The sequence below is a fragment of the Fukomys damarensis genome, unplaced genomic scaffold (genome assembly GCF_012274545.1).
Source record: "Fukomys damarensis isolate Sample0158 unplaced genomic scaffold, DMR_v1.0_HiC HiC_scaffold_21, whole genome shotgun sequence".
Classification (NCBI taxonomy): domain Eukaryota; kingdom Metazoa; phylum Chordata; class Mammalia; order Rodentia; family Bathyergidae; genus Fukomys; species Fukomys damarensis.
In genome coordinates, this window is record NW_022900933.1 from 28,981,448 (window position 1) to 29,006,309 (window position 24,862).

Here is a 24,862-nt window from a genome sequence, read left to right on the forward strand (position 1 = left end):
TGCATACTTGCATCTACTTTGGGGAAAATGCCTGAACCCCTTACTCATGGTCACCCAGATTACGGTCCCACTCTCTAACTCCGTAGGACTTTGGGTAAAGATTTTGTCTTCTCTGAGCCTGTTTCTCACTAGTAAAATGAGTTGATTGGGCCAAACAATCTCTAAAACCCACTGCGATTCCGAGATTCGGAGATTCAGATTGGAGCTTCAGCATTTAAGGCTTTGGTTTTGAAAGGCTGGAGAGTACTGGGGAAAGTGTTTCCATGTTTGTGTTTCAAGAGTCAGAAGGGCAATAAAGGTAGGAATGAACAAAGGAGAGGAGTGCGAGAGACACGCTGACTTTCTAGTCACCCACAATCCGGGAGAGCAGAGCGGGTTGCTGCTAGGCAACCAGGCCCGCCGAGATGGTGAAGGACCCCAGGCTGGCGTCTAAGTCACTACCTCTTTTTTAGCGATGGTGTCTTTTCGAAATTAATGAAATCTACATTCTTTAAAAGTACAAACATTTTTGCAGCCAATTTTGGGCAAACTCTAAAGTTGAGTTCCACTCGTGGAGGGTTTTTCTTTTCTTTTAATTTTCCTGTTCTCAGGCGCGCTGCGGGCACCCCTCCGGCGAGGCCCAGCCGCCGAGCGTTGCCTGGGAGAGCCTGACGCCGCCAGCTCCCATCCCCGCCCACTGTCTTCTCAGGGTGGGATCTTGTTTCTTCGCCGGAAGCCTTGGGCCGCGATGGGCTCGGAGATGGAGCCGCTGCTCCTGGCCTGGAGCTATTTTAGGCGCAGGAAGTTCCAGCTCTGCGCCGATCTGTGCACGCAGATGCTGGAGAAGTCCCCTTATGACCAGGTACCGCCCCGTCCGCCTTTGGATCTTGCCACTGAGGCCCAGGGCTCTGGGGCATGCCCTGCTCCTAGGAGGGAACGAAGGCCCAAGGCGAGACTTCCCTGTACTGTTGGCCTATGAGCGTGGAGCGAACTGTGGCTGGCGTTCTGTGCCCTGACTGCTCGATCCGCAAATATAAGCATCCTTTTCCCATAGTGTCCCAGAGTTAGGGCCCTGAACTGTAGTCTGGTAAGGAAGTTTAGTAATTCCCTTATACTTTAGTCTGGATGGACTCAAGTTCTTTTCGTTAATTTCCTTAAAAAATTACATGTAAACAAAGATCTGTGACTCTCCATTCCTCTTTAACGAAGCTTTTTGTTTGAATCAAACGTGAGATCTTCCCATGTCATAGATTTCAAGAGTGAAGGAACTTTTGATTCTGGGACATGAGGTTCAGCTTGAGACAAATACGAAAGATAGAGAAATGAGAATGTATGCGGGGAAAGGATGCATGAGCTATTAAATTACCTGGGCAAAGGAAACTGATTTTAGGCGGAGGGGATGGTAGAGATAGTCTCCCAAAAAGAAGGAATGATGGCATTGATTAAAAGGCAATTTACATACTTTGTCTGCAGTGGATTATAATGTATCTACAAATGTATCTTGACAGTACAGTTGTGTTACATACTTTATATATTCTTTGGCCTATTAGTCTGGTTTTCAATCTATATGTTAATTAACTTTATATGGTCTTATAAGAAAATAAATGAATCTGATGGTGGAAAAAAAGGGTGGTGGAATGAGGGGGGAAGAAGGGAATTTAAATGTATTATGCACATGTACCAATTCCCTCAGGGAATGTAATCATGTACAACAAACATGTACTAATAAAAATTTTAAAAACGAACTTACAGTATTTGTTTATAGTGAGGGAAAAGACTAATAAACAACGTGAGAGATATAACTTGAATTGGCAGGTATCCCCTGGAAGAGATACAAAAAAGAAAAAAGAAAGAAAAAAGGGAGAATGGTAGTAGAGTTGTGACAGTTTCTCAGTGCTTCTAGTAATGCAGAATGTGCCTATACAGCCCTAGTTTCCTGGCTTTTCTTGTAGTAGTGTTGCCTCGGAGAGGTTAGCAAAAAAGGAAAAAAGAAAAAGAAAAAAGGGAGAATGGTAGTAGAGTTGTGACAGTTTCTCAGTGCTTCTAGTAATGCAGAATGTGCCTATACAGCCCTAGTTTCCTGGCTTTTCTTGTAGTAGTGTTGCCTCGGAGAGGTTAGCAAAAAAGGAAAATTGAGGGGAGTTATAAATGTCAAGGCCTAACTGTGAAAGCAGTACTGGCTCTGCCTTAGCTTCCAGTACATGGTTAGATGATAACCTGTTGATACATAGTACATCTTCCACAGAACAGCCCATTATATGGCAATACTAAACTAGATTCTGTTTGTGTTAGTTCACCGTAGGACTACATTCCTGTATGTAAACATTTTTCCAAGGGTGTTTCTTGGCACAACAATCTCACGGATGGTGCTTTAAAAAAATTCAATCAAATAATAATCTTCGAAACTGTGAAAAAATACTGATCTTTCTAACGACAGAAGTTTGTTAAGAACTTTTGATTGTGCCACATATTGCTTAACAAACAGTGATCTACAAGAACTTTATGTGTTTTTCCATTGAGTTAGGCTAGTTTCCATTCAGTTGTTGATAGAACACTCATCCCAAGAGCTGCTCAGTGGAAGAAAGTTTCCTTCTTTAAAACACTTGGGAAATGTAGATTCCCTTCTTAGAGATTCAAGATGAATGCTAAAGACTGTAAATAGTTTCAAAGAACACATAATTTTTTTTTTTTTTTTTTGGTACCGGGGATTGAACTCAGGTCCTTATGCTTGTGAGGCAGTTGTATGCTTGTGAGGCAGGCAGCGGAACCACTGAGCTAAATCCCAGGCATACAAACATAATTTTGATTCATCCAATAGTTTGGAAATTTATTTGACCATATATAGTACCAGGGATTGAACTCAGGACCTTGTGTTTGTGAGGCAGGCACATTGCCACTAAGTGAAATCACTGGTTCAACTATAAATTCTTCTTTTCCCCTAGGGCAAGGGTCTGATGTCCTTCTTACTAGTCTTGGGAGATACTTTCACACTGGGGAATGTTTTAAGCACAGCAGTATTTAAGCAGTATTTTTGTTAATGTTTAATAAAGACTCTATAGTTTTAATTCTGTAGTTACATTCAGTGCTGTACTTGTGAAATGAGATTCATTTGAGCTAGGCATTGTGATCAGGAGTTTTTATGGGATTATTTCAATGGCCTTCTTATCAAGTGTGGGCTACTTCCCAGATGTCATTTCTGAAAGCTGTGTGTAGCATTTCTAGTACTGAGAATAACCTTCCAAAGTAATTAACAAAAATAATAGCTAAAAGCTTGGCTCTCTGTTTTATTATGTTATCTCATCTAATCTTCAACCATTGTAGGAGTTGGTGCAATTTTCCCCATTTAACAGATGGAGACTGAAGCACAAAGTGAAGTAAATTGTCCAGAAGTACAAAGCTAGTAAGCCCACACCTTTTGTCTAAACTACTGAAGCTTCTTTGACTCATATATATGGCTGAATTTTCAGAGCTTTGCCCAATATATTTTTCCATCTACTCTGCCTTTTTAAAGATTTTAGTGTAGTGTTAAGTAATTTGGACATATCTCTGTAGTCAGACTAAAACCTTTGGGAAGTCCTTAAGGAAAAAAACTCTACCTAATTTTGACTAAGCCAGGAGTTCTGCAACTTATTGGACCCCCTGGCTCCTGTTTTAGAGAGACAGGAGGGCAAATATCTCTTGTTATCTTGGTGAGAGATCATCTAGCGAAATTAATAGGTAAAGCACCACTGTTTTATTTATGATTAAGAGGAGTAGCAGAAGAGATCTTAAATCCTTTCCTTTTATCTAGAAAAAATAGGAAAACTAAGTTCTTTTTGAAAATATTTCATGTTAATAGCTATACGAGCTTGGGTCCTTTTATGAAACCTCTTGTACAACTCCTATAGTATAGTGACTCCTATAGGGTATAGTGCCTCTCTTGAAAGATTAAGATTTATTAGGTTTGTTTGGTGGAAGTATGATTTTGATAATGATGAAGACAACAAGTACAAGATCATATTGAGAAATACTGCTATTGGCATTGGATAGCTATTAACACTGGTAACACTATTATGGCAGTAGATCTTATTAGGTCCTGGCCTATTCCATTGTCCTATTTCTTGTGGATCTGGAATAAATAGAAAGTTATTCATTGTTACTGTTTTATTGTCGTGAATAGGGATTGTGTTTGGCCTGGATAAATATCAAAGCAGCGCTAAGAGAATCAGTACCAGATCTGGAAGAAACTTACAACATTCTTTTTCCTTTCTAATATTTTTATTTGTTTTGGTAAACTAGATTATTTGTGGATGAATTATAAGCATTGCCAGAATAATGAGTATCATTTTACCAGGAATAGACTTTTATCTTGAAATCATCTTAGCAAAGTAGGCTGAGGTACCTGGATAGGGCTGTTGAAAAGTTCACAGGAGTGTTTATATTGGTTATTCCTTGATCCAACTTTAAACAATGTGCTGTTATCTACCGTAAGCTTTTATGAGCACCAGTTTGAGTTTTTACCCACATGTGATTTCTTTCATGTTAGAAATATTTCCCAATATGATTTCCCCCAAGCTTCAAAAAATCCTGCCTTCTTAACTAGATAAAAAACAAAACAAAACTGTATTACAGTGTTGATGTTCTGAGTGTGTTGATTTTATTCATGTGTGTGTTTTGATGGAGTTATTCCTATGTGCTAGCTTATGGAGATCATCCTAGCTGCCTGACAATCTTTGCTCGATCTTGCTCCCATCCTTAATAATCAACACCAGCCTCAATTCTCAGTACATTCTTAAGTGTACATTTGCCTTTCAAATAAATATAATTGCATTATGGGCATTCTAGTTCATTTCTTGTTTTGAGAGTCTGTTTTGAAAAAAATCTATTTAGAAAATTCTTCCTGGATATCTCCAGAAGAAACCCCCTCCACCACTACCCCACGGTGTTGGGCTTTGAACCCGGGGCCTTTACCCTGAGCTATATTCCCAGCCACTTCCTCCCTTTAAAAAATATTTTACTTTGAGACAGGATCTCATTAAGTCACTAAGTTGCTGTGGCTGGGCTTATACATGTGATTCTCCTGCCTCAGACTCCCAGAATACTGGAATTAAAGGCATGTGCCGCCCCATTTGGCTAGGCTAGGAGAGTGTTTCTAATGGTAGTTATCATCTTTGGAATTTCTTATGGTTCTTTCATTGTTTCAGTGGAGGAAACTAAATGATGGGAAGATTCACAATCTATGAACAATTAGCAGAAATGTGATCAGAGCAGAGTAGATGGTCCTCAGTCTCACATTAGCTGGTTTATCCTCACATGCTTATTTAGCCCTGTGGGCACTTAATGAATTTTCACATTATAGAGTACTTTCCCTTTCCACCTATTTGAAGTACTTCCACCCCACCAAACTGATTTTAGTATAAATCAGTTGCTTTGAGGCCTGGATACACAGGGGAGCAAGGAAATTAAAATACTTCTTTTGAGTGCAACATGGACTCATTTTTGCTTTTATTTTCCTCCCCCTCAAAAGTGATCGCTTTTGTTTGTTTGTTTGTTTTTTGAGTTTATTGGTACATTTTAGGTTTACAATACAGTTACATTGATTATTGGGATCTTATACCTTTACATGACAGGTTTTGGTTCTTATTTTTTTCCTTTGTCCCTGCCCCCCCACCTTTTAATAATCATGTTTTCCCTTTGATTTTGCAGAAAAGGCTGAAAACCACTGGCTCACATGAAAGATATGAACCTCACTAAAGTGATTTGTTTTTCGTTAATCTTGTAAACTGGGCCGTGGAGCTTCAGAAAGAAAACATTTTGGTCCTGATACATCAGCCTACTCACTGAATCCTGTTTCTAAAACTACTTCATCTGCTTTTATTTCCTCTTTAAGGGAAACCATTGTGGTATAGTATCATTAGAAATCTGTAATTAGTGCCTTTTATTTTGCATTAGGACATTGGGTTTAATTTTGTTTTGGATCTCGCCAAAGTCAAGGTAATCCAGGTAGCCAGAGTGGTATGATATACAACTGTGGAATAGCATATTTCCTTAGAGCAATATATATTTTTTGGCCACAAATGAACTCAAGGATAGGTTGAACATAATAATGTGATTTTTTTTTTTAATGGGAAACATACTTGAAGAATGAACACAGAATACCAAGAGATGAAGGGCCAGTCCCTAAGCAAGAAGGGCATTGAAGTTTGGATCTTTTAGGAGTAAAGAAAGAGTATATCAGGTTAATTTAGCATAATTTCCCTTTTTAAATAAAGTACTGTGTAGTAAGGATAACCAATTCAAATGAAATATGGCCTTTTTTTTTTTCAAAGTATACTTTAAATTGTATCAAAATACTTATTGGATATAAAAGATGGGAATGACAAATCAGTCCTCCATAAAGCAGTGTGACCTAGAGGGAATGCTTGCTTCTGCAGTTCATGGTGATCATCCTGATTAGTTGCTTAATCTGATTATTGTTCTTTGTGTTCCATATGTCAGATTCAGGGCTTTAGAACTAGTCCTGATTTTTTTTTTAAGCTCCATTGTAATTAAACATTTCATGAAATGTGGTTATTTTTCAAGCAATGGGGGGATGGGTTTTAAAAGACAATATGACTTCATGAGGGCGGATAGGTTTCTGGTAGATTTTTCAGATTATTAAAGGTCAAAGAGCGTTTTCCAATTCACTCCCCCAATCTCTACTTATAATGAGAGATACTATAGAGAAGCAGAGCTGTTATTGTAAATAATTTGAAGATGGACAAAAGGCTGAAAACCACTGGCTTAGATAAGTTATGAAACCAATTCTCGCCAATGAGAGCTATATGTTAGTAGTTTGTCGAGACAACGATTTGGTGATCCAAGCCAAAAATGCCTTCCTTTATACACTGAGCTAATTTGTTTCCTCTTTGGGACCATGGAGACTTACTTGGACTTAGTCTTTTGATTGTGTACATACTCAGGTATTCATTTTGTGAAATTTTTTTTAAGAGTAGGACAAATTCATTGAGAGAAAGAAAGCTTCTGTCTAAGACAGAAGGGAGACCGGAAAGTGGGCTGCCCATCTTGTGAATTCTTATTTCTGTTGAATTATACAGATTACATTTTTAACTTGGCTGCTTAGTCACTTGGTCTCCCTAATCTCTTGAAATCAATCCATTTCTCTTGTTTTCTTACAGATTTTTCCCCTTCCTTTCATTATTAAATTCTGAATAGCAACTCAGTGGTTTCCAAGTAAAGCTGGATAGACTCATTAGCTAGAGGAAATGTTGGTGGCAATTAGGACGCTGCATTCGGAACTATCTGGAGATTTAATTCACTGAAGTAATACCAGCCTAGGGAAAAGCTGTACCCTTGGGAGGGCGGAAGGAAGTAAACTGTGAGTCGAGGTTGATGCTAATGAGTTTTTGCCGGCTCCAGGCAGTGCCGTTCTACTTTACAGGTCTTCCTGCCCACTTTGAAGGGGATTCAGAGGAAAGTTTTACCATTTGATCAGCTATAATTGGGAATCAGTTCTGGGTTCTGAAAAAGGGGACTAATTGATGGTTGATGCTTGTCTATTAACCTTACACTTGGCTATGATAGTTTATGTGAAAGAAGTCTGCAAATTGTGGTTTTTTTTTTCATGTGTTGGAGATTAAACATGTAAAGCATCATTAAAAAAGCAAGGTTTTATTATTAGACCTTGAAAGAATCTCAGACAGTAGGTATTATTGCTTTAAATTGAGAGGATAATGAATGGAGTGTGAGGGTAATGAAGACCATGTCTTGAGTAGCTCCTGGGGCCTGAAGCCCAGGTCTTCTGACTCCAGGATAAGGCCTGGTGCTTTCTACTCAACTGTTGAAACTGTACAAATACTTTGCTAAACTAAGTAAAACTAACTTGTGGTTTCCAGGGGCGTGGCTTGATTTAAATCACAAAACTAAAATTGAGAGAGCCCAAAGATGCATCCTTAGTAATATTTTGTCTTACCTTGAAATTAAAACATCCTGATTTTCCCCCAGCTGTGCCTATCCTTGGTCTCTCCATATACTACAGTATCTGTCTTCTTCCTTGCTATTATCCCACATATGTAACCAGTGCATGCTCTTGACCCTGAGTGTCTAATTTGAAATACTACCTCCATACCTAGACTTCAGAGTTTTTTTGTCTGTAATAGAGGTAGTGACACACCTATACGTCAAAGGGTTGTGTGAGAGTTTTCTTAATTCAAGTTTGGTGAATAAAAATGGTAGCTGTTATTGTCTCTATATAGTTAGTGTCAAGCTAAATAACATAGAAAGGTTCTGAAGAATAATGACATTTGTTGGGTATAAGCAGGAACATTGCCGTGAGCATTAATCCAGGAATGGTGGCATGTATCTGCAATCCCAGCACTCGAGAGTCTGTGATAGGAGAAGCATGAGTTCAAGGCTAACCTGCAGATAGGTTAAAGGTAATGCAAGGAGGATTACATAAATTATTCTGAAAAAATAATCCTTGCTACAGGATTAATAGGAAGGTGTTCAAGGATCAGTAACAAAAGTGGTGTCAGTCCAGGGTTATAGGAACAGTTTGTGGACAGATGTCCTTGTAGAAATATTTTCTGTGAAAGATTTCAGTGGCCTTTATGCAAGGAAGTGTGTGTGTCGGTCTTTGGTTCTTATTATCTGGCACATAAACACAAGCAAGATCCCCTCTTTCATAACCTCCCATCTTTATTTATTTTATTATTTTTTGGTTAGGTATGGACACATGTGAGTCCATTTTGATTCTGACAGCTTTCACCCTAGAGATATTTACATGTAGGATTTTGTTGTTTATGTTTTTCTGAAAGGATTTTCGGAAGTCGGGAACCATATCTGAGGGAAATGTCCAGTGAGAGGATGGTAAAATGATACTGAAAATAGTTCATAAATCATTGGCATTTGAAAACTTCTAGAATAATCTGTTTTCTCTGATTCCCTTCTGATTGGCCAGGTCTTCTGCTTTGCTGTCTAGTTCATTTATACTTTTTCCATACTGTGAGTATAGCATTTAACACATTGTATTATAATTTATTTAATTGTGCATTTCTCCCCCACAGAATGTTTGTGGTACCTTGGATGTCAGTGACACTGGGAGAATGTTGTGGGATTTATGTGCTTTTGGTCTCACATCCTTTCAGGCATTGCCTCTACACCTCGGCTGTCTCCGCACTTCCCCACTCTTCAAGGCCTCTTGTGTTTTGTTTTGTTTTGTTTTGACCTTCTCATTATTCCCTACCTACTCTTCACTTATAGTCTCAGGTGTTTTCCCAAGGGGCAGGAGAACAAGACAGATCACAAAGCCTTTCATCAGTGGATACAATCCTGTGAGGCTGAACTGCTGGTTTGAGTTTGGGTCACTGGAGGAATCTGCCTGCCACTCACAGAATAACAAGAGCCTAGCTTCTGTTTAGCATCAATGGCTTCTGTTCCTTTTAGCTGTTTTCTTTTCTTTTTCAAGCACTGTCTGTAATCACCTCTGGTTAACTCTCTTCCCCATTGTGACATTGGACTCATGTCGCATCACTTCTGAACTTTACCCTTCAGTACTGCCTTACTATTTTTTCTTTTTAACCCCGGAGTGCCTGCCCCCCCCCCAAAAAGAGCTTTTGCTTCTCAGAACCATTTGAGTGCCCTTGAAGAGATTACATAACATCCTTGAATTTGTTTCCTTATCTGTAAAATTGGTAATAATACCCACTTGCTTCCTAGAGATGGTTTTTGTGACATTCAGATAAGATAAGGGACCATGCAGACCTAGAGACATAAAGAGTAGGAAGGATTACTCCTTTTGTCTCCTATCTCATTCCCAGTATCTCTGTTTTCTTAGGCATGGGCTATGTATAAGAAATCTGTACTTTTTCCAGGTCCTTTTTATGTGCAATAATTTTGAATATCTCCAGTTGCCATGTGTTCTCTTGTTGCTATTTTGTGTTCAGTTCAGTGCTGAATCTTCCCCAAAGCCACTCTTTGAAGTCTTGACTTCCCAGCCTTGTTTATACTTAGTCTTTTACTTTCATGTTCCTACCATGCATTATACTTAGTATGTGGTTTATCCTTTTGTGGTGACCATTTGGTTTGCACAGCACTCACACAGATAATATATTCCTAAAAAAAGCATTTGGGTCCCCTTTTACTATTTCTTAGTAGTTTCTCCAATAAAAACATGACTAAGTGTTCAGCAGATGCTTTGCATAGATATATAAGTGCAGATGTTTTATAAATGAATTTATTGTGGCTCTGATCATTTTAATCAATAGGTTCCATTTAATTTGGAGATACAAACCTCAAGTACTAAGTTTACCAGCACCTGGCACTAGCGTATATTGCACAGTATATTTATAAAAATTTCTCAGCAGATATTACAGTTTGAATTAAATTGCTAGCCTCTAATTCCATTATACTTTTGTGGAATAGTAGGGTTTATATTATTTGAATTTTCATTCTCCTCTCTAAGTGGTTACATTTTGGCTGTTTTAACCACCCTGAACTTTAAATTTAAGGAAGTATTTCTTTGGTATAATTAGAAAAATATTAATTTCTCAAATAGTATGTCTTCATTGAACAAATAAAGATGCTCTCTCTTTGTGCTCTGAATGAGGTTAGGTTAATTAGACTTTTCTGACCATAAAGAATTTAGCCTTCTTCAGTTTAGCAGTCTTCTATGTCAGTTTCACATAACTCTTGAGACTATTTGGTAGAAAGTTTGTTAATATTTGGATTTTTAGTGAATGAGTTAAGTTCACCTACAAATACTTGGTTAGTCATTAAGACCTTTTATTTTAGAAGTTACATTTCTTAAAATGTTTACTACCTTCTTAATGCTTTCCAGGAACCAGCTCTTGATTTGCCAGTGTCTCAGGTAAAGGTTTAGTTGCTATTTGTAGTTTAGAGAATACTTTAACCATTACATCAGCTGCTTAGTTGTTGCTATAGATTAGAAAATTTGCTGCATAATTTGTTGTGTTAGAAAATTAGTCATCACTACTTGATATTCTGTACCTTCTTCTCTAAATAACTGTATTTCCAATGCTTTTGTGTTTATGAATTACCTTGTAGAACTGCTGTTCTAAGACTTGGGGCTTAAATAGAAAGGAACAAGAATAACCACAAGGATGAGAAGAATGAAGGAGGCAAGGGGAGCCATGGGCTTAGGGTGGGAGCTGGGGAATTAGCAGAGCCACAAGTGTCTAGAAAGACTGTAATAGGACAGTAGGTCTTGAATAGGGTGGCACAACTCTTCTTGGGTCTGCTTAAGGTCTTGGAACCTGCCACAGTGAGGAAGGAAGGGAACTGGCCAGACAGACACATCTGCAAAACGAACTTGTTTATGGATGACACCAGGCTGGAGATATGTTATCTGGATAAGACACAAGGGACTGAGTCAAGAGGAAGTCCCAGAAGAGAGGAGGTCTGGTTAGAGGGACCCCTGGCCAGAAAAGCTTTTAGCTATGAGGGTCTAGGAATAAGGAAAAAAAAGATGCACGTAGTAAAAATTAGAGCGCTTACATGCTCCCAAGTGTTTGCCCTTACAAATGAGTTAGAATGTAAGCAGTATTCTCTAGGTAAATGAATGATTTGAACCTCATATGACGTTTATATGAGTAATGATCAAAGCTTTTAGAATAGAAAGCAATTTACAAAGTACCCTTATGGAGGCCTGCGTAGTATTAACAAAAACTGTAAGTGTAAGGGGGTTAAAAACCTTTTATCTTTTGAAGGATTTCAATCTTGATTTACAAATTGAATTATGGGGCAAAACTTATTTTTTGCATAGCATGTACAGGTCATTCAAGAAGAATGTAAATTATAAATGAACATTTTGTTCCCAGTAATTATGGAAGATTTTGATTAAAATTCAATTAAAATACCAATAATTTGCATCATAGGCATGGTTGGAAAACTGTAAATCATACTTAAAAGTTTCAAATAAGTGCGGAGTTTTCACGAAGACCTTCTTTATCTTTCTGTTTTGTCCCTATAGTCTTCAGTATATATTGGATAAAGACATAAATGGGTACAAGACTGGATGGATTCTTTTGACCTCCCTGATTTGCACTGTGAAATCTCTTCTTTTTGCATACATTTACAACTTGAACAGCAATGAGGCTTTTAATAGCGATTCAATATCTCGTACGAAATTTTCATTTCTGTAGAGTAGTCAGGGCATCAACAAATATTTTTACTGATTTTCAACTAATAAACTAATAAAGGTCAATTTATTTGATTTTAAACATGTTTTACTCAGCCAGTAGAATCTTTACTTCATGTTTATTTCATAAGTAAAATAACCTTACAAAAGTTAGAATGAATGAATTAATATTTTTGTGATGTTAGCTGGCAGATTAACAAGTGTAAAATCCAGAGACATCTCAATAGGCAAGTAAAATGGGAATATAATTCACAGATACAAAGAAATAATTGATATATTGGTTATAATTGGGTGAATCTATGCCTTTTCTCATTTTTTCAACTTTATGATACTCAATACAAAAATACGCAAATACACTTATGTAGACATCTTTTTTTTTTAACTGTGTGATTCTACCATTTGTTAAGATAAGTATACTTGATAAAACAATATTCAAGGGACAATTTGAGATAGCTGTGTGTAATATAATATGCTTTAAAAAAAAGGCAGAAGAGTTTAGGACTGTAAAACCTACCTGGCTTATCTCCAAAATTTAAAAAGAATAAATTATATTTTAAAATTAAAGCCCCATCTGCTGTTTTCATTAAAATCTCAAGAACTGTTCACATTGCCAGAAGTCATACTTTGAATATAGCGTGATATGTAATCAAACAATGGTATGTGGCTTTCAAGGTCACTTTTTTAGGATAGATAAAAAATCAGGAAGATTAATTTTTCTCAAACACTGATAAAATTTTAAATTAAATAATGGTTTGAGCATATCTTATTATAGGTTTTTGTGTGATATTGGGGATTAAACTCAGCCTTATTTATTTATTTATTTGAACTGGGGATCAAACTTACAACCTTGTGCTTGAAAGGCAGGCACAGTGCCACTGAGCTAAATCCCCACCCCTAATTTTGTTTTGAGACAGAGCCTTGCTAAGTTGCCAGGCTGACCTTGAACTTGTCATCCTTTTGCTTCAGCCTTCTGAGTAGCTGGGATTACAGGTGTGAACTACCATGTCTGGCTTATTATAGATCTTCTAATACCAAAAATTCGAATCATCATTTCTATTAAGAATTCAATTTTAAAAATCAAAACAAATATAAATCTATTTAGCTTTTTGAAAAAGGAGATTTTCCTACAGAATTGTAAAAAATGTTCCTATTTGACTTCTTAAATATTTATTTATTTGGCAGGGAAGGGATAATGCTATTTTAATATGTATTTTATTTATCCATGGTTTATAGGCAGCTTGGATTTTAAAAGCACGAGCACTAACTGAAATGGTGTATATAGATGAAATTGATGTAGATCAGAAAGGAATTGCAGAGATGATTCTGGACGAAAATGCTATTGCTCAAGTTCCACGTAAGTATTGATTCTTAAGTTAATGAGATGTTATTAGGAGGAAAAATACTACTGTTTATATAGGAGGAATATATATGTATATTTTTCTAAACTTTAAATATATATAAGTATTATGTAAGTGAAGCATGTATATTTTCATATATATATATATGTATATATGTATATACATATATATATATATGAAAAATTACCTTAAATGCATGGTTTTCCTTCTGCCTTTTAGTACAAAGTATTTCCTTCCACCATTCAGTGATATTCTCTTCAACTTAAGGTTTGAGATTGATATATACTTTTCCTTAAAAGCTTTGTTATACATTTAAAAATATTTTTATAAAAATGCATTCTGCTTGCACGGTTTATCTAATAAAGCAGAAGATTGTTTACCTGGAAGTGTAAACACAGGAAGCATCTAGACATCAGAAGTGTATTAAAACGATTTTTCTTTGCAAAATACTCATCTGAAAACATCATTTCTTGCCTATAATCTGAGAGAATTTGCTCTAACGCATGGTGTGAGGTCATGAGGTCCTATGCTGGGCAGTGAGTGTCTATTGGGATTGTGACAAAGGCTCAGTCCTCAGCTTACCAGTTAGGTGTGGCAAATAGTATTGGATGATTACCATGACATGTGGTGGTCTTGCTGGTAACTGAATAGTTGATACAGTTCTCAGTTGCGTGTATGTTTTGGAAGATAGTAGTCATTTTAAAGCTTGAAGTGGAAGTTGAGAAAAAGATATATATGCTTCCTGTTAAAATTTCTTTCTTCCCCATTGCTTCATTCTTTTAGAACTAAGATATCTAAATTCTAGATATTGTTAGTAAATGATATTTTTTGGGGAAGGATATTATATGAAAAAATTAATCTATGAATATAGAATCATCATTTTGAACTTTGGAACCTGCTAGTCTTAAATTTGAATCTGACCTCAACTAATCAGTTGACCTTTACTTATTTCAATTAATTTTTGTTAAATAAGTTAGAACTACTTTCCTTGTAGACTTAGTGTGAAGATTAAATGTGATAACATAAGTAACATGATACTTGCTGAATATTATTCATCTCAAATACATTTCCTTAAAATACATTTTCTGCTGTTAATGTCTTTTTCACCAAGCCAACACATTTCTGAAAATTAGATTATCTGACAGTTTTTACAGATTAATAAATACATGGTTTGAATCTGCTATCATTCCCTAGGCCCTGGAACATCTTTGAAACTCCCTGGCACTAATCAGACAGGAGGGCCTAGTCAAGCAATCAGGTATGTGCCTCTGTTCATAGGATCCACCACTAAATATTGACCAGATGTTATGCAAATCTTTCCTTAATTGATCTTCTTTGCATCATAACAATTTGTGATCTTCACAGGCCAATCACTCAAGCAGGAAGACCCATTACTGGCTTCCTCAGGCCAGGCACACAGAGTGGAAGGCCGGGAACCATGGAACAAGCCATCCGAACACCCAGAACTGTATACACAGCGCGCCCCATCACAAGCTCATCCGGAAGATTCATCAGGCTAGGGACGGTAAGTTCTGTGAACTTTCCCATAGCCCTGTGTTACTGAAGAGACTTTATGGTGCATTATATCACTACTGTGATACTGGAAAATTACGTGGCAATTCTTGATAATGATTCTTTTTCACTTATGTTGCTTTTATAATTTCTATGCACATTAAACTAGATTTTTTATTGTATCTTTTCTTTCCCTCATAGGCTTCAATGCTTACAAGTCCTGATGGACCATTTATAAATTTATCTAGACTGAATTTAACAAAATATTCCCAGAAACCTAAATTGGCAAAGGTATGTACTTAAAGTGTTTTTAAATAAAGTAATGTTAGAAGTATGATGATAATAACACTGGACAAAATAAAGATTTGTGAAGCAAAGGCCATATCTTGATTAAAATGGGAATGATCAATTGCTATAATATGTAAAAATTCTCTTAGTCTTAAATTAAAAGCAGTCAATCAGAAATAAAGTACTTATGCATTATTATAGGAAATTATTTTTCTCTAATAAAGAACAGTAATTTTGCTAAGCATGGTGGTACACATCTGTAATCTCAACACTAGAGAAATTAAGGTAGGGGGATCTCTGTTGAGTTCGAGGCCAGTCAAGGCTACATAGTGAGTTCAAAATTCAGCCTAAACTGCATAGTGAGAGCTATCTCAAAACAAAACAGTTTGGGTGGGGGGATTTAGCTCAGCGATTTGGTGGCCTGCCTCCCAAGTACAAGGACCCGAGTTCGATCCCTGGTACCAAAAAAAAAAAAAAAAAAAAAAAAAAAAAAAAAAAAATCAAACAAACAAAAAATAAAACAAAACAGTTTGTTTTTTTTGTTTTTTTTGTTTTTTTTGGTACTGGGGATTGAACTCAGGACCCTGCGCTTGTGAAGCAGGCAGTGGAACTATTGAGCTAAATCACAAGCCCCACAAAACAGTTTTTAACAAAGAAAGCAAGTATGCAGTATAATTTTCATAAAATGAATCTCAAGAGCTTATGTGTGTGTGTGTGTGTGTGTGTGTATTTTTAAGATTAGTGTTTAGACTATTCTCAGAAAAATTATTTTCTATCCTTGCAGGATTTTAGGACTATCAAAAGGATGATACAAATAAACTCTTAATTAGGAATTAAACATACATCTCAATAATGATTATTCAAGTCAAACAGTGGCAAGCCAAACACATTGGTCATTGTAATTTAAATATTACTTAAAGAGAAGATTAGAGGCAGAGGGGAAGAAGGTAAAAGATGGAGAAAGAGGCAGGAGAAGGGAAGAAAAAGAGAATGAAAGAAAATGAGAATGTTGTCCATGACCTTTCTAGTACAAAGAATGGGGTGAGCTTGGAGTAATTCAGAGATAGGAGCCCTTATCTTCTGGCAAGTGGTTTAATCCTAGCCCAGGTTTTCAGTTCTAGTTTCTGAACTCTGTATGAATGCTGAGCTTGTTTTTGTTGTTGTTGGTTTTTTGTTTTTTGGTTTTTTTTGTACCAGGGATTGAACTCAGGACCTTGCGCTTGCAAGGCAGGCACGGTACCACTGGGCTATATCCCTGGCCCCTGAGCTCATTCTGATCTCAGTTCTAATGGTGTTTAACATAAGTGCCACACTCTAGTAGTAAATAAAAATGGACACTAGTCATATAGACTCCCAAGTTTAAATTGGAAAAAGAAATGCCATTTGGCAGACAGGTAATCAGCCTATAATAAACTGATATTTTTCTTAAATTCTTGTTTGACAGCAGTCTAATAAACTGCATTTAGTAGAATTGTAAACTTTACTTATTTCTCTTTCCGTTATGAGAATTGACTATTAAAAGGAACTCCAGTAAGCTATTTACTTGAGGTGACTGACTGGTTACAGTCAGTGCCATTGCTACATTTTAATGAGGGAGTGCAGTTATTGGAGACATTTCCCTCAGTTAAATTAAGATGCATGTAGGATGGACCTGGTCTGTGTACAAGGCTTAGCGTGAATTGCATTTTGTGCTTTTTCAGTATGTTTTAGAAACAATGTCAGCCCATCTTTGGCTCCAACTTGCCTTGCCTCCTCAGGACCCCTTTCTAATATTGAGCTGTGTGTGCCTGTGGCGATTCTCTGATGCTCTCTTGGGTGTTGTCACATCTTTTTCATGGTAGTGGCAGAACCTGCTGAACCTTTATTTATTTATTTATTGGGTTACAAAAGAAATATATAAAGTTTTTGTTCTTTTTTTTTGGTGCTGGGGATTGAACTCAGGTCCTTGCACATGCTAGGCAGGTGGCAGAACCACTGAGCTAAATCCCCCACCCTAAGATAAAGTTTTTTTTTTTTAAAGGAAGGGTCTTTTCCTGGTTTGTTTTTTCTTTCACTGGTTGCTTTCAAGTCTTCCCCATTAATAACTTTGCCATCTTCCAGGAACATTAGCTCCAGGCAAGTATAAAATAATAGTACTATGGATAAGGTTGTGCCATCAAGAAGTAACCCAAAAAATGCTTATTGATCTGGAAAAGCATTAAAAAATCACGATTCTCAGCTCTGCTCTTACATTATTGTCATCTGAGAGCTTTAAAAAATGTAATGCCAAGGTTTCACTATCTCCCTTCATTCTAAATTCTTTTTTTTTTTCCAGCTTTAATTGAGTTTATTGGTACATTTTAGGGATACAGTACAGTTACATTCATTGTTGGGATCTTGTACCTCTACATGACATGTCTTGGTTCTCATTTTTTCCCCTTGTCCCTGCCCTCCCTTCACCCCCTCTCCCCCTCCCTATCTACAAACACTTTATTTCCATCTTTTCATTATCACACATTTTTTTCTTTTCCCTTATTACCCTTCCCCTATACATCTCACCTTTCCTACACCTTTAGCTCCTTTCTTCCCATTTCTAAATGTCAGTAATCTTATTAGGATCTTCTGTATTATTGCAGATTATTCACACCAGAGAGATTATTCGGTATTTACACATGTGTGCCTTATTTATTTCACTTAGGAGTATATCTTCAATATGTATCCATTTTCCTATGAATGAATCTATTTTCTCGTTCTTTATGGCTGAGTAATATTCCATTAGTTATACAGGGCTGGGATCCTTTTATTTCAGTGAATTAAGCTGAACAGCACCCTGTTAAAGAAACCTGAGTATTCTGAATTACAGAGTTACCATAAATGTTGAATAAGGATAAACAATTTTAGAAGTTAAGCTCCTCCCATCCTACTTTATGCTTATATTCTACTTTATCTCAGAAAAAAACTTCTAGATTTTGCATGTCTAAATTGTCATTATTGAATCATAACCACTATAAATGTAGCATATAAAAGTCGACTGAATGTTTTCAGGAATATTAGTCTTCAAAAATAAACTTCATTTTTCTCCTAATAAAATAGCATATGTAATAGGAGGAAGAAAAAAGTTCTATTAGGGCCTGGGATTTAGCTCAGTGGTTCGGTGGCCTGCCTTGCAAGTGCAAGGACCCGAGTTCAATCCCTGGTACCAAAAAAAAAAGAAAGAAAAAAGTTCTATTCTTTGCGCTTTCTAGTTGGTAGTCTGTAAAAATAGGAATCAGTTGTAAATAGCAACATTTTAAAATGGGTGATTCTAACAAATAATGACTAGGTTTGTTACTTATGAATTCCAAACACTTTAGGGTATATGGTTTTTTTATTCAGTTGCACATTGAGCTTTGATAAGACAATAAAGTACTTTTATTAGAACAAAACCCAATGTATACTTGACATTTTTTTCTTTACAGGCTTTGTTTGAATATATCTTTCATCATGAAAATGATATTAAGACTGTAAGTTGTGAATTCATGTTATTTTCTTTTATTGTAATTTTTCTGACTTTTCTGAGGATTTAGATGCTGAAATGCTCTAATTATTACCCTATAAATAAATGGAATTATTGAAGATTGGAGAATTACTATCACTGTAAATCCACTCTCAGTTTGTGTGGGATAATTTGTCTGAATTGCAGAGCATACACTTCTCCATTAAAATGCAAGATACAGATAATTAAGAATACTGCATAATATGCTGTGTTTAAATTTATTCTTCATGCTAATTGTTAGCATTGTTGATTTTTCTTTAGTCCATGTAATGCATTAGAGGTTTACTAATATATCTGTTTGTAGTTTCTTTGTCGTGTGCCCCTTCTTTAATAATATGATTAAAGATTTCAAATGTAAATACAGAAAAATAGTGTAAAGAGACTGTGCCACCCAGCTTCAGCAATAGTCAATCCTCTTGGTAACTTCTTGAAAAGAATTTTGAGGTTATATTGTATTTGACTTTTCAAATTTGTTTCTATTTGCTAATATATAAATTATTAGAACCTGGCAAATTTTGTTAGATCATATGAAGTTATTTCTGTAGTGCCTAATTTTCCTGTTAATTCAGGATAAAAGCTTTATATCCATTTATTGAATCAGGAAAACAAAAATGTTTTCCTCAGTTGTGTTTTCTTCGTGTCAGCCGCAGTGAAATCCACTAGGAGAACTAATAGAAACGTGACACTTTAGCCTGCCTTTACCATGCAATCTAGCCGAGGAAATAACATTGACATAAATGAAACAAAGAAGTAATTGCCAAACCAAAATGTCACAACTAGCAAAGGGAAAAATTCAAAAGGGGTAGTGTTACTAAAGATCTATAAAGTAAGTAGGCTTTTGTGGAAAGGAGGGAAAAGAAATGTAAAGAAAAGGCAAAAATGAGCAGAGTATGGAATGAGAAGTAAATAGGCCTTATCCCCAAATGGGAGCAGCAAAGAGGTATTTCTTTAAAAAGTGACAAAATTTGCTGATAGATTTGATATTGGGGACAAAGGAAAGAGACACAGGGCAACTCTGCCTCCTACGGATGTTAAGAGAATGATGGTTTTACTAACAGAAGTAGGGTAATTAGGAAAGGCAGTTTGTAAAGAAGCTGGATTTGTTAACTTAAGGGCCTCTTGAGCCTGAAATTACAAAAGGCTACCAACTGGAGATACTACTGGTTGTACTAAGAAATGTGGCATTATAATGCAGGTGAGAACCTGGGCCAGGTATACAGGTATATACAGAAGGTAGTTACCTACAATGAAGTATTTGCAGATGTAGTCCTGTATGGAAAAGAGAAAATAGAGGTTGAGGCAACTGAGAAATCATGCACATTTCTGTAAATACAAACTATTATTTTCAGTTACTAAAAGATAGAGGCTTTCAGTGTGACCATATGTAAAATCATAGCATCTACTGTCATTAAAAATGAGTAAATATCTAATTACTGGATATCATAAAGCTGTACTCTTCTTTTTCTGGAGGTGAACTCATTTGCTGAAGAGACATTTATTCTTTCATGCAATATTTTTGTGTTTTGAGCCACTACAGTGTTCCAAAGCTCACAAAGGGAGGCATGCAGGCAAAATTTCTCCTCTTTTTGTAGATTGTATTCTGGTTGGCCAAGGGATAGAAACAATAAACAAATTAAAAATACATGAAATGTTAATGGGATGATAAGCACTATAGCAGCAAAAAAGTGGGGAAACGGGCGAGAGAATAAGAAATGACATGGAGGAGATGCTGTTTTGGATGGAGTAGGTGTGCTCCATGAAGTCCACACTGAAAAGAAAACATTTAAACAGAGACCAGCGTGAGAAGGACAGGAGCAGGGTAGTTCTGTGTGGGAAGAGCATTTCAGTCTGTGAGAACTTTTCCTGCGAAGGCCAGCATGGAGCATGAAGGGGTTGTGTGAGGAATAGCAAGCAGGCCAGCGTGGCTGGGAGTCCCAAAAGGAGAAGTGTTCCAGGTGATAATTCCAAAACTCAACTGGTCACGCACCATTGTTAGGTCATGGTGATGCTGTCTTTGTGAGTAGATTCACCTTGAAGATATCATTCTACATTCTGGGATTTACATAATGTTGAGAGGCTGGGAGTCAAAAGGAGAAGTGTTCCAGGTGATAATTCCAAAACTCAACTGGTCACGCACCATTGTTAGGTCATGGTGATGCTGTCTTTGTGAGTAGATTCACCTTGAAGATATCATTCTACATTCTGGGATTTACATAATGTTGAGAAATAGGAACCATACTAAAAAAACAGAGCTAGGATGAATGTAGAGTACATGCTTAACCTGGGCGAAGCCCTGGGTTCAGTCTCCAGCACCAAACCAAACCAAACCAAAACACTCCTAAAGACAGTAAATGCAGGTTTTATTCCTTGCGCTATTGGATTTACGTACTAAAGATTCTAAGAACTAGATTTTAACCTTTCCATGTTATGCTAATAGTATTAAAGAATGTAGTCACAGTCCTTCATATATATTGGTTTTTAAAATTTTGACCTTAAGCAAATAGAGCAGTGACTGTCAACCTTTTCATTTAAGCAGCAAAATAATTTTCTTCAAATGAAATCTTATTTAGACCCCAATATATAAAGCAGACAGAGTGGAACTGCACGAATCACATCAGGTGAAGCAAACTTGGAACTTAATTATCGGGGCTCCTCTTCTCAGCTGATGAGAGGCCTGTAGTGGTAAACTGAATTTAGTTGCTGAATACCAGGGTCATTGTAAAATAATGGATTTCTGGCTCTGTACTAGACTTCCTGAATCAGAATCCCTAGTGAGATGTCTGCTGACTCTGTTACTAAAAGCTCCACAGGCAATGCTAATTTTTAGCCAGGATTGGGAACTACTGCTGTAGAATATACATTAAAAACTATAGGAACATTAGGACACATTTCTTACAGTGTAGAGAACTGGAGCTGAGGACACTCAGTAGGATGTTAAGGCCAGAGCTTCAAAAAATGAACAGGTAGAAATGAGTGAATTAATAGAAAACAGACAAGAAAAATGACTCAAATATATTTCAGTAATGGGGAAGTGATTCAAAATACTATTAAGAACTGGAGTCCCCACACATGTGCAAATACCGAATAGTTTCTCTGGTGTGAATAATCTGCAATAATACATAAGATCCTAATAAGATTACTGACATTTAGAAATGGGAAGAAAGGAGCTAAAGGTGTAGGGAAGGTGGGATGGGTAGGGGAAGGGTAATAAGGAAAAAGAAAAAAATGTGAGATAATGAAAAGATGAAAATAATGTGTTTGTAGATGGGGAGGGGAGGAGGGGGTGAAGGGAGGGCAGGGACAAGGGGAAAAAATGAGAATCAAGACTTGTCATATGGAGGTACAAGATCCCAACAATGAATGTAACTGTACTGTATCCCTAAAATATACCAATAAACTCAATTAAAGCTGAAAAAAAAAAAGAACTGGAGTCCCTATTTATAAATTTTATATTTTTATTTTTAATAGTGAAAAACTCAGTACATTAGAAATGAGCAATGCTGAACATTGCTGGCTCTTTTTGAAATAGATCTTTATAATTCACTAAATGACACATAAAATTTTGGGAACTGTCTTTTAGATATTTGATCAGTGAAGAATTTTAAAAATTTTAGCAAATAATAAAATATTTCATAAATTAGGCTAGAGTTATAAAGCAACCACAAAGGAAAAAGACTTTCTGATTCATATATATAATTTCTATGGAGTAGGCACAAAGAAAACTAACATTAAAACACAATAGAAGGGCAAAATGTGTACCTCAAATATGATTTTAAAATATTGTCCTGTTTAAAAAGCTTATCTGAATTTTTTAGGAAACTTATGAAAATGGAAATGACTCAAATAATAGAAAGTTTACATTCAAGGAGATGCCAGTAAATAAGCACATTAGAGATGTCCTTTCAACAACCAAAATGTAAAATAAAGCAGCTTTGAATGCTTGGGGGTGATGTCATTGACTGTCGTCTATTATAAACATAAGAAGTACAATCTGGAAAATATTCTGCAAATATAAAACAGGGAGCCATAAAAATACGTATTTAATTTTTTCTATAATTTTACTTTTCAAAGAATTTCAGAAAACAAGGTGCTATGTTCACAATGATATTCATTGTCATATTAGACGTAGTAGCAAAAATACTTGGAAAACAACCTAAATGTTCAGTGATGGTGAGTTATAATAACTAGCATGTTGGAATTTCATGAAGCCACTAATGATCATAATTATAAAATCATAATCAAAATGATAAAAATGGAAAATGTTCACTTTATACTGTGAAGCAGAAAAGTACGCATTTTGTCTGTTTGGCAGAATTATGACTGTCTATCTCTGTCTCTCTCTCCATATATGTGTGAAAGATATGACAGATAGTATTACTTAAAAATGAAAATAGTAGTACTATGAGATTAAGATGTATTCCTTCCACACATATTTGTTGAATGCCTACATTGTGCCAGCAGCTTGGGTTACGACAATAAGAGAAACAGAAATGCCTCGTGGTACTAATGGAGATTAAGTCTAATTTTAACTTCTTTTTCAAAATTTGCAACAATAAAGATATAGCAACTTTTCATTTATAAATATAGCCATAAACTAGGTGCAGGAATAAATTAAAATGCTTCTAATTGTACCCTTTTTGTTTTCACTCCTTTTAACTATATTGTAGACCATACAGTGAGGCAATTTGTTTTGTTTTTACTTAGTGAAAAGCACAAACTATTTGTTCTTCCGTTCTCCTTTTTGTTCACCAAGTTATTTTTTGATGTATTATCTGTTTGCTTTATTCTATTAATAAATAAGGCTTAGTACCCATGTGTCAGTACTGTGATGGGGCTCTGGATACTGAGTAGGAGAGAGGTCCTGTGAGCCCCTTCTTAACTCTCACGGGCTTGCCATGTCCTAATGCTCTTGTAGATCGATCATCCCATTAAAATGTCATTTTAGATTTCACTACAAAAGTTATTTTCTTTTTTGTTGTTGTTGTTTGTTTTTTTGGTACCAGGGATTGAACTTGGGAACTTGTGCTTGTGAGGCAGGTGGCAGAACCACTGAGCTAAGTCCCCAGCCCCACAGAAGTTGTCTTCTGATGAAAGAACTATACAACAAGCATAAAGCCTGCATTTTATATATATTTTTCATCCTTGGAAGGAAAAACAACAAAGGAATTGTTTTTTAAACCTGCTTAAGAAATCAGAGGTGGTTTTATATTAGATATTTTGGGTAGCCTTCTAAATGTTTTTTAAGTAAAGTACTTCATATAAATATAGAATATATTAGCGATAGATATAAAGAATACTGTGAAGTGGCATTTGAACATTAAGAAAATAAAAATAGACTAAATTTCTATCTTTGAGGTCTTAATACTGTCCCAATGTAGGGACCATTATTGACAAAACTACAGTGACGTGTGGGTTGGTGATTCTATATTTGTCTGTACACATACAGGGAGAATGCTGTAATTCTACAGAATACTACAATGGAATTTAAATGTTAAGCAAAAGTAAAGTTGATCCACAGAAAACTATATTTCTGCCTTGAGTTTGAAATAACGCTTTGCCCAGCCGTTCCTTTTGGGCCAATTTTGGCAATATTGACAAAATTGAATTAGCACGTGGGTTGATGATTCTGGAATTGTTTGGGGTTTTTTTTTTTTTGAACTTTTTTAATATGTTCTTTAATTTCATCATCCTGAATTTGTCACAACTATAACAGTGACAGGTTGACTTTTTACAAACTGGAGAGGTTGGACAAATCCACATACCTTATATTGTCTAGGTCTGTCATGGTTCCTTTTATATTTTTACTTTTATAAAACATGGCTTTTAAAGTGACATTCTAGGACTTATTCATATATAGATATTAATTTTATTAAATTATTCAAAAATTCTTAACTGTAAGTATATTGTCATTTATTTAAAAAATTGGGCAAGACTTTAAAGAAATACAGATCTGTCACCACCTAAAAATTTAAAGATGTTAGTAACTTTTAATTATAAATCTTTTACTATGATAGTCTTTTTGATTCTTAAGCTATTTTTAACATAGATCAGAAGCAATACAACTAATTCAATCAA

General features: G+C 35.9%; 1 protein-coding gene across 5 annotated transcripts in view; it reads left to right on the forward strand.

Annotated features, from left to right (window-relative positions):
- The first annotated feature begins 629 nt into the window (after positions 1 to 629).
- The window catches only part of Ttc8 (tetratricopeptide repeat domain 8), a 64,919-nt gene continuing 40,686 nt past the window's right edge, over positions 630 to 24,862 (forward strand). The window contains exons 1-7 of one of the 5 annotated variants that reach the window (XM_010616272.3): positions 630 to 841; positions 10,796 to 10,825; positions 13,349 to 13,469; positions 14,668 to 14,731; positions 14,839 to 14,998; positions 15,187 to 15,276; positions 18,711 to 18,755. In XM_010616272.3, the coding sequence (XP_010614574.1) occupies positions 728 to 841; positions 10,796 to 10,825; positions 13,349 to 13,469; positions 14,668 to 14,731; positions 14,839 to 14,998; positions 15,187 to 15,276; positions 18,711 to 18,755 (624 nt within the window). In that variant the 5' untranslated portion in view covers positions 630 to 727. Of the gene's footprint in view, positions 842 to 5,664; positions 5,714 to 5,765; positions 5,862 to 10,795; positions 10,826 to 13,348; positions 13,470 to 14,667; positions 14,732 to 14,838; positions 14,999 to 15,186; positions 15,277 to 18,710; positions 18,756 to 24,862 lie in introns of those variants that run through there. The other 4 variants (XR_004518343.1, XM_033766779.1, XM_010616273.3 and 1 more) reach the window with 4 other exon arrangements.